The sequence below is a fragment of the Meriones unguiculatus genome (genome assembly GCF_030254825.1).
Source record: "Meriones unguiculatus strain TT.TT164.6M chromosome 13 unlocalized genomic scaffold, Bangor_MerUng_6.1 Chr13_unordered_Scaffold_28, whole genome shotgun sequence".
Lineage (NCBI taxonomy): Eukaryota > Metazoa > Chordata > Mammalia > Rodentia > Muridae > Meriones > Meriones unguiculatus.
In genome coordinates, this window is record NW_026843644.1 from 9,787,537 (window position 1) to 9,803,129 (window position 15,593).

At 38.2% G+C, this 15,593-nt stretch overlaps 1 protein-coding gene across 1 annotated transcript; it reads right to left on the minus strand.

Moving 5' to 3' along the window:
• Positions 1–1,095: 1,095 nt before the first annotated feature.
• On the minus strand, positions 1,096–14,927 carry LOC132650678 (vomeronasal type-2 receptor 116-like; the record flags this gene model as incomplete). Its single annotated transcript, XM_060376021.1, has 2 exons — positions 1,096–1,994; positions 14,813–14,927. Coding segments are annotated over 2 exons (1,014 nt in total), but the record flags the coding sequence as incomplete, so codon positions are not given.
• Between the last annotated feature and the right edge of the window lie 666 nt (positions 14,928–15,593).

Consider the following 15,593-nt stretch of genomic DNA (forward strand, 5'->3'; position numbering starts at 1 on the left):
CTGTAGTTTTCAGGTTAGATATAGCAGTAGCATAAAATTTGGTCAGTGGTGAACTATACTTATTTGTATGCATTATCAAAAACATCTAGATTATTGCAACATGTTTATATTCATGAATGGACTTATATGTATTACAGGGATTTTATGTAGATAATTCACAATATGATTGCTGAAAACTCTTTCAAATATTTACTGTTATTTCAACCATTTCCTTCTTTTATATTTATCCTCCTTCATAATTAGAGTACCTCCCCTGGTTTATCCCAATGGCATCAATTGTACCTGACGTTGTATTGCTTCCCTACCATGCTTTCTTGTTTCTACAGTTATTCCATGGTGAATACTCACAAACCAACATTTGGAGCTAGATGCCCCAGAGTAGAGAATGAAAGATATTTGTCTTCTGGATATGGATTACCTAAATTATGTTTTTTTTACTTACATCTATTTATATGTATGATATTTATCATGTTAAACATATTTATGAGTTTCCATTCCCTACCTATTGTGAACAGAATAGCAATGAAGGTGACTGAGCAAGTATTTGTAGAGTGGGATGTTGAGTCATTTTTACGTATGTCAAGGAAAAGAGAGCTGAGTCAGGCAGCAGATTTATAATTTCTGTTTAGAAAATTCTCTACTCTAATTTCTGGAATGGCTCAACTGTTTAAAAGACACACCACCAATCCCTTTTCAGAAATTGATTTTCATGCTTGGTCTATAGAAGAATCTCAGATATCACCCAAAGCCCTGTATATAACAGGGCTAAACACTCCCTAAAATAAAAAAGAAAACAAGTATTTGTTCATGTACCATTTATCTCAATTACTTTCATGTAATTACAATTTGAATATATATATATTGTCCAAAAATTAAAAAATAACATGCATAATTTACTAAAATGTGTTTTCAGCAGGAGCTTCTATTCTAAAATAGATTGTGATTGTCCAACAAAATGAGGGGCTCTTATTTTTGTTTAAATATACATTTAAGAAAAAGTTATTTAAAAGTGGGTAAATAATTTAATTTTAGTATACTAATGGGTTTTATTAGAAAAAAGAAAACTAATACATCATAATGATCAATTTTTATTTGCTATTTTTTGTTTTTAATACATCTCAAAGAGTTTTTATCAGGTCGTAAGAGAATAATGTAGCACTTAGGGAAGAAGATGCACCCCAGCAGCCCTGAACTAGAGGCCAATATGGAGAAGACCTCCACAGCCATGACGGCTTTGCCCTTGGTGCTCTGGTACACAGGGATGAAGATGACCCAGACACTGAGGAAGACCAGCATGCTGAATGTCAGGAACTTGGCCTCATTGAATGTATCAGGCAGGTTCCTTACCAGGAAAGCCACAGTGAAGCTGCCTAAGGCCAGGGTCCCTAAGTAAGCCAGCACACAGTAGAAGGCAGTGACTGAGCCCTTGTTGCATAAAATGATGACATGAGCATGTTCAGAGTGTTCATCTGTGTCAATATAAGGAGGTGAGGTTCCCAGCCAGACTGCAGAGAGAATAAGTTGGATCAGGACACAGATAGGGATGACAGCATTATAGATGCCTGAGACAAACAACCTTCTCATTGTTCTTCCTGGTTTCATGACCCTAAAGGCCAGAATTACAGTTATAGTTTTTGCCAAAATGGTGGAAATAGCCAAGGTGAACACAAGTGCAAATGTTATTTGTTGCAGTGTGCAGGTGGTTGTGTTTGGGCGTCCAATGAAGAGAAAGGAACAGAGGAAGCAGAGGAGGATGGAGATGAGCAGGGTGTAGCTGAGAGTCCTGTTATTGGCCTTAACAATTGCTGATTCTCGGTGTTTCAGAAAGACTCCCAAAACTGCAATTGTGCTGACAGAGACGCACATAGCTGTGCATGCCAGTGCCATGCCCAGAGGATCCTCAAATGAAAGGAAGGTCACTGCCTTGGGCAGACAGTTGTTTCTCTCAGGGTTTGGGTACTCATGACTTGGGCAAGTGATGCACTCCTGCTGGTCTGTATGGAGAAATTGGATCAACATTTCACCTTATATAAATATCTATTTGTTGCACATTTAAAGTGCTTTCCAGTGATGTGTGTATTCTCGTATATTCTGCTTCCTGTTACTGCCAAGTACATGAAAACATTATAATTCACATTTGTACTGTTTATCTTGTTTAATTAAAAATAAGCTTTCTTCCAAGCAGCTTATCACTGTTTCTCAAGGACAGTGAAATCTATTTTACTCGTATTCAGATAAAGTAATACTGTCAAGTGAGCCTTCAAATCTTTTTTTACACTTTGAGTTTCTAAGTATGTGTACATTGTATTTTGGTGACATCAATGTATAAAAACACTTCCTTGTTTCCATCATCATGGGTTCTTCTCATTTTTCTTGTTACTCACTGTTTTAGTGTATATTTGTTATCCCATTCCTATAATTTTTCTAAGGTAATATGGGAATAAGTTAGGTCTCCCCTCCATGACCTATGGAACAGTTCTGATTTGGTGGTAAATATATAACCCTTGCATCAATAAACTCCAGCTATAATCTCAGACTAATAATTACCTATCTCAGCTGTGGAAGTTTCAAATAAATTTCTTTTCTTTTTTTTTTTTTTTACTTTTTCTGACTTTAATTTTTATCCTCTTGGTCTGTGGTACTTGCTTCAATAATATGTCTTTTCACTTTTCAAATGCACAATCAACAAAACAAACACATTAATATTTATATATTTATGCATACATATACATACATCAATTAATACAATAAACAATACTAATCACAGAAAAAAGAGGTTATCAATTTGAGGAAAGGCATGAGAGGATACTCAGAAGGAACTAGATGAAAGAAAGGGAATGGGAAAAAGAAACATAATTTTATTTGGTTTAAACAAGTATTAAAACTAAATCTCATAACCACATTTAATTGTTCTATTCTGGTGTAATTACCATTCATTGTTTTTTGAATTTTGTTTTTTAATTTCACCTCATCTTTTTTGCATTGGTTCTTTATTAACCAAAACAACACCTCTGGAATTTAACCTAAACCTTGTTGTATATATTACTATCTTAATGCCTAATACAATATAGAACCCACTATCAGTCACAAAACACATTGAACACATTATGATAATTATATTTAATATACTGACACATCCTATATATTACATAAAATGTATATTGAAGATAAGGTTTCTAATTCATTTATTACAATTTATTTACTCTGTATCATGGCTATAGCCCCATCCCCTCAATCAAGGACCATGCATGGGGAAGACCTAGACCCTCTGCTCGGATGTGGCCCATGGCAGCTTGGTGTCAGTGTGCATTTCCTAATAAGTGGAACAGTGGTTTGTCTCAGTGGCTGGCTCTTTGATCATCTTCCCCTGGGTGGAAGCCACAGAGGAGGACATTGCAGCCTGTCCTGGTGAGACCTGATGAGCTGGGGTGAGATGGTATGGGAGGAGGACCTCCCCTATCAGTGGATTGGGGGAGGGACCTAGGGAAGGAGGAGGGAGGGAGGGTGAGGCTGGAGGGGGATCAAATAAATTTCTATAGTCTCTGACGTCCTTTGACTCAGGATAAGACTCTTTGTATTTCATTATTAATTCCAGAATAATCCTGGGAATTGTTCTAATTTTCACTCTTGTTCTTCCAGTAATATTCTGAAGACTGAAAAATGACCTGCATGTTATAAATACCATAAATCTACAAAAATGTTAAATCACAAAGGGAGAATGACAGAGCCATATTCACTGAAATTGTTGAGAGTCATGAGCCAGTATAGTTGCTTGGTGCTATTCCAGCAAAGCTGAGATTGTTACAATTGTTCTATCTCTAACTTCTATTTTTTTTAATTGTTTGTTGCATTACTGGGGACTTTCTGCACTTTGATTCAATTTCTGTTCTTTTTTTTCTACATAAAAATTATGTCTGAGTCTTTTTTAATTAGGCATTTTTAATTATTTATAGTTTATTCACTTTGTACCTTAGCTGTAGCACCCTTGCTCATGCCCTCCACATCTTCCCACACTCATATCCTACCATACCCCTCTCCAAGTCTGCTGATAGGGAGGTCTTCCTCCCCTTCCCTCTAACCCTAGCCTATCAGGTCTCATCAGAGCTGGCTGCATTGTAAGGGGAACAGGGACTGCCTCTGAATTAAACTCAGTGGCTGGCTCTTTGATCAACTCCCCATAACAGGGAGCAGCCTTACCAGGTCATAGAGGAAGACAATGCAGCCAGCCCTGATGAGACCTGAGCCTTATGAAAATACTAAACTTAACTTTATCTGTCCACTATTTGAAAATCTTCTTTATGCCCTGGAAACTGTTAAGCAGAGATAAGCAGATAGAGAGATGAGACCATTATTTCAGGAGTTTTCTTGCGGTATGTGCCCCTAAACAGTATATTGGTGCAGGGTAAACAAAGGCAATATGCATACCCTGAGAGGCCTGGAGATTCATGTATAGGTTTAAGATCTTTTATTATAAGCTTAGAGCTCCCTGAAAATGTAGTTTAAAGATAGAAGGTCACATAGGGTACACTCCTGACAGAATAAAACTTAGTAAATAAGATAGATTGACTTAAATAAACTTTTTCTAGTTTGTAGCATAAATAATGATACATATAATAAAAGAAGATATTTCTTTGTATTTGCTATGCATAAAAAGACCAGTTAAAATGTTTTTTTTTTTTTTTTGTTTCTCTGGACTGCACTCATACTGCAAACAATACTAGCTTAAAAGCAGGCTTTCACATATTAAATGTGTTTTCTGTGAAGGAGACATTCTTTAGATTCTTTAAAGTAGAGTTATAGGGCTAATAATGATAATCAAATATGTTTTGTGTGTACTTTTTAAATTGTAACTGAACTTTTATCCCTGGATAATGAAAAAAATCAAACATCCATTCTGTACCACTTGTATAATCATTAATCTGTGTTTGTACTGTGAAACTTGTATAAACAAGAAGAGCCTTGTCAACAATAAGTCAGAGCCAAAGAAAGGTCTTAATGTTATAAGTCAGCTGCTAGATTCCACTGACCACATCAGCTGACTAACTCCCTCTCATCGTTGACCCCTCATCTGCTCTCTGGAGCACCCTGCAGGCAAAAACCTCTCCTTTCCATGCTCAGGATTGCCCCACAGAAAGGCTCCTGGCACAAGCTCACAGAGAATGAACTGCCAACTGTAAAGCATGCATGGGACAGATATGGGATTTCTGCACATATATAATGGTTGTGCAGCTTTGTCTTTATGGGAACACCTAAGAGCAAGACCAAAGCTTTCTCTGACTCTTTTGTCACCTAATTTGACTGCCTTGTGTAGCCTCAATAACAGAAGTTGTGCTTATTCTTATTGAAACTTTATATGCCAAGGTTGGTTGATATCCATGGGGGACTTCTTTTTTTGGAAAGAAAGGGAAGAGGGTACATTGGGTTGGGAGGTGAGGTGAGAGGGAGGGTCTGAAAGAAGAGGTGTGAACAGATGCTGTAATAGTACACAAATTAATTAATAATATAATAAAAATAAATAATAACTTTGTAATAGAAATGAGTGAAACAGAAACAACGAACACAATACATAGAAGTAACCAAAGGAAGAGCTGTCTCTTTCTGAAGATAAAGAGAATTGACAGATCTATATCTCAAGTAAATTAAGGAAAAAATAGAGTACTCAAATTAACAGAATCGGAAATTACAGAAAAACATCACTGCAGAATTCAACGAAATTCATAATATTCTAAGGAAATATTTTAAAACATACTATATTCTAGTCAGCTTAAAAATGGTCATGAGATAGATAAGTTTTAGATTTGTCCAAGCAACCATTAGTCAAAGATGAATTCAATAATAATTCAGCAACCTAAATAGACCTGAATAGACCCAAGTGTAAATTAAAAAAATTACAAAAGGCTCCCGCCAAAAAAGAAAAGGATGAAAGATCAAAACAAGGAGAATCCAAGATGGTGGAGACAAGTGTGCACCTTATCTGAGGGGCAGAGATGCAGAGACTCTGAGACCAGTGTATGGACAGGTTGCTAGATCCAGAGCATCAACTTTGCTGCTTCTTGTTCTGGACAGGTCATCCAGGAAATGGAGTCCATCTGATCCAGGCCCTCTGTGGCCTTCTCACAGAATCAGGAGTAGCAAAATTTGGGCCACCTGCCCCTTCATATACTCCAGTGAGTTTGAATCCCCATATCCAGGGACTGTTTGCTCTAGAAGCCAGACTTTGGATCCCTCCTACTCCCTGTAGGGCAGGTTCGGGTTTACTGGGAGAGCATCTAAGACACCAAGCCACTGTTCTACTGGTCACCCTGTGGACACCATGTGAACAATAAAATTACAGGGATGGCAGGTCCAAGAAGGCAGAGCTCAGAGGAATCTGAGTACAGGGAGCACAGTTTGGGGCAGGCCTGTAAGCGGCAGCCCAGCTTTGTTCTGAGGAATCCCAGAGACACAACCTGAGGCACCTGCACCTTGCTAATGATGACCACCAGTACCTGAACTCCAAAGTTTATTGTTCAGTGCATGCACACCCTTGTCCTTCAATTCACCAGTCCCTACATGTTTGTGTCCATTCACTGCCATGTGCCCTACCCTTCAAGATGCTGGCATCTGAACTGCCAGTATCTATTCCTGAGCAACTGTACATTTGGCATCTTCCTGAATACTACTCTAAACTCCAAAGACAGGAGGATCCAGTCTTTGGTATACTTTTCAGGAAGAAACGGGTAAGTCTACAGAGAACTAGATGGCCAAAGGCCAGCATAGAAACACAGTCAACAAAAACTGGGACATCCCAGCTCCACCAGAACCCACCCCTGAGAGCAATGGTTATTCTAATACAGCTGAAACACAGAAAAGGGACATTAAATCTATGTTTATGCAATTATTATAGACATATAAAGAAGAAAAGAACAAATGTCCCAAAGAAATACAGGGAAATAGAGGGCAAACAGAGAGACCATCAAATATAAGAAACCACAAACAGGTGAAGGTAATTATTAAAATTATTCAATTCTTGGAAATGGAATTTGAATCAATAAGAAAACACACAGAAAACCCTGGAGATGGAATACGTAGAGAAGAGATCAAGTACCACAGAGATAAGCAGCACCTACAAAATACAAGAAATGGAGGAGAGAATCTCAGGCATTGAAGATACAATTGAAGAAACTGATTTATCTCTCAAAGAAAACATACAATCAGAAAAGTTCAAGGACGCCATGAAAATGTGAGACCTAAGAACAATAGGAATAGACTAAACAGATGATTCCAGGCTCCAAGGTGCAGAATATATTCTTAATAAAAATCATAGAAGAAAATTTCTCCAACCTTAAGAAAGAGATAACCTTAAACATACAAGAGGCTTACAGTACACTAAATAGACTAGAACAGAAAAGAAAATTCTCTTGCCATAAAATAATCAAAACAATAAATCTACACAATGAAGAAAAAATATATCAAAAGCACAAAGGAAAAAGATCAAGTGACATATAAAGGCAGACCTATTAGGACCACACCAGACTTTCCAAGAGCATATGAAACCCAGAAGACCCTGGGGGGATGTCATGCAGAAGCAAAGAGACCACAGATGCCAGAGCAGACTACTGTACTCAGCAAAACTTATATTCAACAGAGATGGAGGAAACAAGACATCCCATAACAAAACTAAGTTTAAACAATGTCTGTGCACTATCCCTGACTTTGAGAAGGTACTAGAACGAAAACTCCAACTCAATGAGATCAACTACACCCACAAAACACACGATATAGATAAGATCAGAAGAAAAATCAAAAGAAAACAAGCACATAAATACACTATCTGCAATAACACCACAATAAAAGGAACTGAAATTGATTGATGACTAGTATCTCTCAACATCAATGGAGTAAGCAATCCAATAAAAAGACACATGCTAACAGAATAGTTATGAAAACAAAATCCTACTTTCTGCTGCATACAATAAACACACTTCAGCCCCAAAGATACACACTACCTTGGAGTAAAGTGCTAAAAAAAGATTTTCCAATCAAATGGAACCCAGGAGTAAGTGGCACTACCATCTTAACATGTAATAAAATAGTCTTCCAAATGAAATTATTCAAAAGAGAAGTGAAGGATACTTTGTCCTCATCATAGAAAAATCCACCATGAGGACAACAATATCTTGAACAACTATGCCCCAAATAGAAGGGCACCTGAATTTGTAAAAGAAACATTATTAAAACTTCAACCAAAACTCTACCAGGGAACTCCTACAGCTGATAAACACCTTCAGCAAAGTGGCAGGATACAAAATTAACTCAAAAAAATCAGTAGCCCTCCTGTATACAAAAGACAAAAGGGCTGAGAAAGAAATTAAGGAAACAACACCCTTCACAATAGCCACAAATGACATAAGGTACCTCGGAGTAACCCTAACCAAGGAAGTCAAAGTCTTGTATGGAAAAAACTTCAAATATATGAAGAAAGAATTAGAAGAAGATATGAGAAGATGGAAAGATCTCCCATGCTCATGGCTTGGTAGGATTAACATAGTAAAAATGGCCATCTTACCAAAAGCAATCTACAGATTCAATGCAATGCCCATCAAACTACCAACACAATTCTTTACAGACCTGGAAAGAAAAATTCTCAACTTCATATGGAATAACAAGAAACCCAGAATTGCTAAAACAATCCTCTACAATAAAAGATCTTCCGGAGGTATCTCCATCCCTGATCTTAAGTTGTACGATAGAGCAACAGTTTTAAAAACTGCATGGTACTGGCATAGAAACAGAATGGTGGATCAATGGAACCGAACAGAAGACCCAGAAATAATCCCACACACTTATGGACACCTGATCTTTGACAAAGGCGCCAAAACCATACAATGGAAAAGAGATAGCATCTTCAATAAATGGTGCTGGTCTAACTGGATGTCTACATGTAGAAAAATGAAAATAGATCCATACTTGTCACCCTGCACAAAACTGAAGTCCAAGTGGATCAAAGACCTCAACATAAAACCAGACACATTAAATTGGCTTGAAAAAAAAGTGGGAAATACCCTAGAACTCATTGGTACAGGGGAAAACTTCCTGAACAGAACACCAACAGCACAGGCTCTAAGAGCAACAACCAATAAATGGGACTTCGTGAAACTGAAAAGCTTCTGTAAAGCAAAGGACACCGTCATCAAAACAAAGCGACCACCTACAGATTGGGAAAGAATCTTCACCAACCCTTTATCTGACAGAGGACTCATATCCAGTATATATAAAGAGCTAAAGAAGCTGAAAAGCAGCAAACCAAGTAATCCACTTAAAAAATGGGGAACAGAGCTAAACAGAATTCTCTGTAGAGGAATACCGTATGGCAGAGAAGCACTTAAAGAAATGCTCAACCTCACTAGCCATTAGGGAAATGCAAATCAAAACAACCCTGAGATTTCACCTTACACCCATGAGAATGGCCAAGATCAAAAACTCAAGTGACAACACATGCTGGAGAGGTTGTGGAGAAAGGGGAACCCTTCTGCACTGCTGGTGGGAATGTAAACTTGTACAACCACTCTGGAAATCAATCTGGCGCTTTCTCAGACAACTAGGAATAGCGCTTCCTCAAGATCCAGCCATACCACTCCTGGGCATATATCCAAAAGAGGCTCAAGTACACAAAAAGGACATTTGCTCAACCATGTTTGTAGCAGCTTTATTTGTAATAGCCAGAAGCTGGAAACAACCCAGATGCCCCTCAACTGAAGAATGGATGCAGAAATTCTGGTACATCTACACAATGGAATATTACTCAGCAATGAAAAATAAGGAAATCATGAAATTTGCAGGTAAATGGTGGGATCTGGAAAGGATCATCCTGAGTGAGTTGTCCCAGAAGCAAAAAGACACACATGGTATATACTCACTCATATAGACATACAACATAGGACAAACCCACTAAAACGTGTGCATCTAAAGAAACTAAGCAAGAGAGAGGACCCTAACTAAAATGTCCAATCCCCATCTGGAACGGCAAAGAGGATGGACATCAGAAGAAGAAGAAAACAGGAAACAACCTAGGAACCTACCACAGAGGGCCTCTGAAAGCCTCTGCCCTTCAGACTATCAAAGCAGATGCTGAGCCGGATGGGCAACTGTTGGGCAGGTGAACGGAATTTTAGGTAAGAACTGGGAAATAGTAAGAGCTGGAGAGGACAGGGTCTCCACAAGGAGAGTAAAACAAGAAAATTTGAACACAGGGAACTTCCCAGAGACTCATACTCCAACCAAGGACTATTCATGGAGATAACCCAGAACCCCTGCACAGATGTAGCCCAGGGCACTTCAGAGTCCAATTGGGTTACATAGTAATGGGAAGAGGGACTGCCTCTGACATAATCTGATTGGCCTGCTCTTTGATCACCTCCCTCTGGGGGGGAGCAGCCTTACCAGGCCATAGTAGAGGACAATGCAGCCACTTTTGATGTGAACTGACAGACTAAGATCAGAAAGGAGAGGAGAACCTCCCCTATTAGTGGACTTGGGGAGTGGCATTCAAGCAGAGGGAGGAGGGAGGGTGGGATTGGGAGGGGAGGAGGGAGGGACTTATGGGGGGATGCAGAATGAATAAAGTGTAATTGATGAAAAATTTTTATAAAAAGGGAAAAAATAATTTCAGAACCTTAAATGACTTTCAAAATTGGAGGAAAACATGGAGTTAGTCAATGGGCATGGAGCACGTGTCACCCCTGGGGGCAATGGTCTCGTGAACCTACTCAGACCTCGGACACCACCACTGCTAGTTCTAGAACTGACGCAGGATGTTCCAATGAGGGGTTAAGGCTTCTCATAATATTTCCTATAAGCCCACACCTGTTTGTTTATATCCCATTTTTATTCATTATTAGCCAGATAGAGCCAAGTAATTGTGGTAATGATACTTGTTTTTTTGACCAATGCTGGAATGCTAGTAAATTTAGGTATGCCCTGGTTACTCGCATGCCTCACTGGGTGCCTGTGCCCATTGATGCCCCTCATGCTATGACTCTCTTCAGACAGAAAAGGGATCTTTGAACTACAGCCACCATTGTTACTACCATCTCATTGGCGGCTGTTGGAGCTACCACCAGGGCATTAGCCATGAGTCATACTGGGCAGACTGCTCAGACCCTGAATAATCATTTAGCCAATGTAGCTCATGCCTTAGTTGTACATAAAGGAATTAATGCTCAACTAAAAGGAAGCTTGATTGTGGTCAATCAGAGGATTGACCTCTTGCAGGAGCAAATTGATACCCTATGGCAAATCGCTCAACCTGGCTGTCAATGAAAGTATGCTGGACTTTGTGTCACTAGCATACAAGATGAGAATTTTTCCTGTGCTGCAAATTTGTCTAAACAATTGTTGAGCTATATTTTAGGTCATTGGACTGGAGAATTCGATACTACGATGGAGCAGCTGAGAGTGGCCATTGTCACAGTAAATTCTACCAGAGTGGATGCAGGACTAGCCACAGGCTTATCAACATGGATTGCTGCAGCCATGAATCATCTGAAGGAATGGGCGGGCATGGGAGCATTAGCAGGCCTTCTGGTGTTGGTCTCCTTGGTTTGCCTGTGGTATATATGCAAGATTAGAGTCTCACAACAGTGTGATGCAGCCATGATCATTCAGGCCTTTACAGCCATTGAAGCAGGACATTCTCCCCAAGCATGGTTGGATACCATAAAAAGCTAAAATGATACACTCAGGATGCGAGGCTAAGCACTGCACTCAGGGTCAGCCGCTTTGGACCCAGAGAAGAGCATGTCTGATTGCATGCGGGTTGATGCCCCAGGTCCCGCCTCTGAGAAAAAGGTATCGGACGGGTCTGATGTTCTTTGGGTGGATGACACCTAAATGAACATCAGTACAAAGTCCCTATTTATTTCTAATATCAGAGATCAGACCTCTACTCTTGCCTGATGTGTCTAAAACAAAAAGGGGGAACTGTAGAGAGCTGCGGAATGCTATGCCTTAAAGATGGAGCTGGTTTCTGCCTTCCACCTTCCCGATGGTGAGTGCTCTCTGTCACGAACAATTCCACATTTGGCTAAGGCTAAGGATCTGGCTTGCTTCCATGTGTGTGGACCTATCTGCATTGTACACGTGGCACGCCTGGGGTGGCTACCCAGAGGCTATTTAAGCTGTGGACTGGCTTTCCCCAGGGTCCGAGGATTGTTCAAGGTTCCTGAATAAACTGCATTGAAAAAAAAAAAAAAAAACTTCAACCACATATTAGTCCCAACACAGTAATAATGGTAAACTTCATCACCTCACTCTCACCAAGTGACAGATCATTGTCACAGAAGCTAAACAGTGAAATAATGAAGCTTATATAGGTCATGAATCAAATACCTAATAGAAGTCCTCAAAAATGGTCACCCAGACACAAATATGTCTTCTCTGCAAATCAAGGAACTTTCTCCAAAATTGAACATATATTCAGGCAAAAAACAAGTCTTAACACATACAATAAGACTGAAATAATCCCTTGGATCCAATTACAGAACCATGTAAATCTGGACCATTCTAAATCTGGACCTCAACAATGACAGAAAGAGCAAAATGCCTACACATACACATGGAACCTGAACAATTCTACTCAATAACAGGTGTCATAGAAAAATAAAAAAGTAATTAAAGATGTCCTAGAATTCAATGAAAATTAAGGCACAACACACCCAAATATATGGGATACAATGAAAGCAGTGATAAGAGGAAAATTCATAGCACTAAGTGCCTTCATATAGGAATTTGAGACATCTCATACAAACAATCTAATAACACGACTGAAAGACCATGAATAATACAACAAGATGTAGACAGGGCCAAGAGGAGTAGAGGGCTGGAAATAATCAAATTCAGTGCTGAAATCAATATACTAGAAATGAAATGATTCAAAGAATCATTGAAACCAAGAGCTGATTCTTTGAGAATATCAACCAGAGAGACAAACTCTTAGCCAAAGTAACTAAAAGGCAGAAAGACACTATCCAAATGAACAAAATAAAAAAGGAAAAGGGTGATAGAAGGACAGAAATCGTGGAAATCGAAGGAATCATTAGGTCTTACTTCAAAAGTCTATACATCACAAAAACTTAATATCTATATAAAATGGACAATTTCCATGGTAGATTCCACTTAGCAAAGTTAAATCAAGATCAGGTAAATAAAACATCCTATCTTCCCCAAGGAAATAGAGGAAGTCATCAAAAGTCCCTATCCAAAAAAGCCCAGGGCCAGATGGTTTCAGCTCAGAATTCGACTAGACTTCAAAGAAGAGTAAATACAAATAGTCTTCAAACAATCCCACAAAATAGAAATAGAAGGAACATTAACAAATTAATTTGATGAAGATGCAGTCATGTCACAGTCAAGACCCAAGAAAGACATGAATTTCAGACCAATTTCCGTCATGAACAATGACACAAAAAACTCAGTAAAATACTCTCAAAACAAATACAAGAACACATAAAAGATCTCATCCACTACTGTCAAATAAGCTTTATCCCAGGCATGCAGGATTGGTTCAGTCTATAGAAATCCATCAATTTAATCCACCACATAAACACACAGAAGGAAAAGAATTCCATGATCATTTCCATAGATTCCAAAAATCCAATGCTTGTTCATGTATAAAATTTTGGAGAGATCAGGGTCACAAAGCACAACCTAAACATAGTAAAGTCAATATACAGCAACCCTATAGCCAACATTAACCTAAACAGAGAGAAACTCAATCCCAACTGAGGACTTCTATTAGGTATTTAATTCATGACCTTTGTAAGCTTCATTATTTCACTGAAACCAGGGATAAGGCAAGGCTCTCTGCTCTCTCCATATCTTTTTAACATAGGAATTGAAGTCATGTGTCACTCTGCAAGGAATTTAACCTATGATAGCATTAGATCTCAGAATATAAAGAATATTTAATTTTCAACATTTGATCATTTCTAATAATACATAAAAATTCTGTTTGTATTATGGTTGTCTAAGGATTGGCCTTTATAATAGAATAAATAGTAGATTCTCACCATTATATTAATGTATTTTCCTTCTGACTTTTTATTTTCTTGTAAAAATTTTCATTTTAAAAATAATATAATTACCTCACTATGATTCTTCTTTTTCATTTCTCTAAACGTTCTCCTGGACCCACCTTATATTTATTCACTCTCAAATACATAGCCCCTTTTCTCATTAAATATGTTTCTCTTTGTGTGTGTGTTTGTATATAACAATGCAACCTGCTCATTCCATATGATGTTACTTATATATGTTATCACACAGTTGACCACAACCCTAAATAGGCAGCCATGTTTTCATTTACAAAGACTTGCTTTTTTCCTATTGTTGATACTGAAAATGACAACTGTGTTGTAAATGCAGTTCAGTTTCTTGTACATTCAGAAACAATCAGACATGTAGTTTTCCTGGAGTTACTTTGAGGCAAGAATCATTAGGCTTGTTAAACACAGAAATACAAATAGATCCTGGACAGCTGGAGATCTCATATTTAATGGGGAACACTGCAAGAGCTGGTACACTTCAAGAGCTAAGATGGCCCTTCCATGCACCAAAAGGCAGGTTTTTAAAAGTAGGGAGCATATGACACAATAGCATGAGATTTGCTACTCTAAACTTCACACATTGTGTGGCTTCAGCAATGATTAATAATGGATTAAGGGATGAATGTTAGAGACATAGGGAACAGCACTACATTATGACACCAAAGTCACTTCTTAACTTTCCCCCTCTGCATTCCCAAACATTTTGAGTAAAAGTATTATTTTTCTACCTGTCTGGTTGGAAATGTGCTGCTCTGGACAAAATGCACAAGAAAAACAGCAGAAAGGTCTGTCTTTTTGTAGAACTTTCCAGAATCCTGGACCACAGCTCTGTGTACATACAGATTGAGGAGTCTGAAAGCAACACAGAAAAACTGGTCATGATATTGAGCATCAGTTTAAAATAGTTTAGGCTAAATACACATAACCTATGAAAATTGTATTTGTTTATGAGGAACTCTGAGGTTTTAATGTGGGAATGTAGAATGGAGATTTAAATTTACCATGCTTTTCAATACTAAATGTTCAACATCCCTTTATGTGACCAAACCATGACTCATTACTACCTAGCCTGTGTGAAATGTATGGGGCATCAACATATTCTCTTCTGTGATGCAGCCAGCCAGAACTCATTTTATTGTATGAATATTGGAACAGTTTGTTTTTAAGACAAGAATCCAATCATACTTGCCTCCAGGCACACTTGTTTCTACCTTTATATTTCCAGTCTTGTAGTAACACCCATGCACTCTGATTCAGCTGCAAAAAGAAGTTTAATTTTCTCATGAAAATGGTTTGGCCATTGGTGAATTATAATCTGTTACTGTGACTTTTACCCTTGACTCCCAAAGCTAGTGATTGTTCTTTGCCTTTCTTTTCAAAGGTTATTGTAGTCATTAAATGGGATTTCAGCAGTTGCATTCTTAGATAATCACATAATTAATAAAATTCTAATGCAATTTTAATTTGTTATATATTAGAAATTTTGTAGGAGAGAGAATATTTCTATCT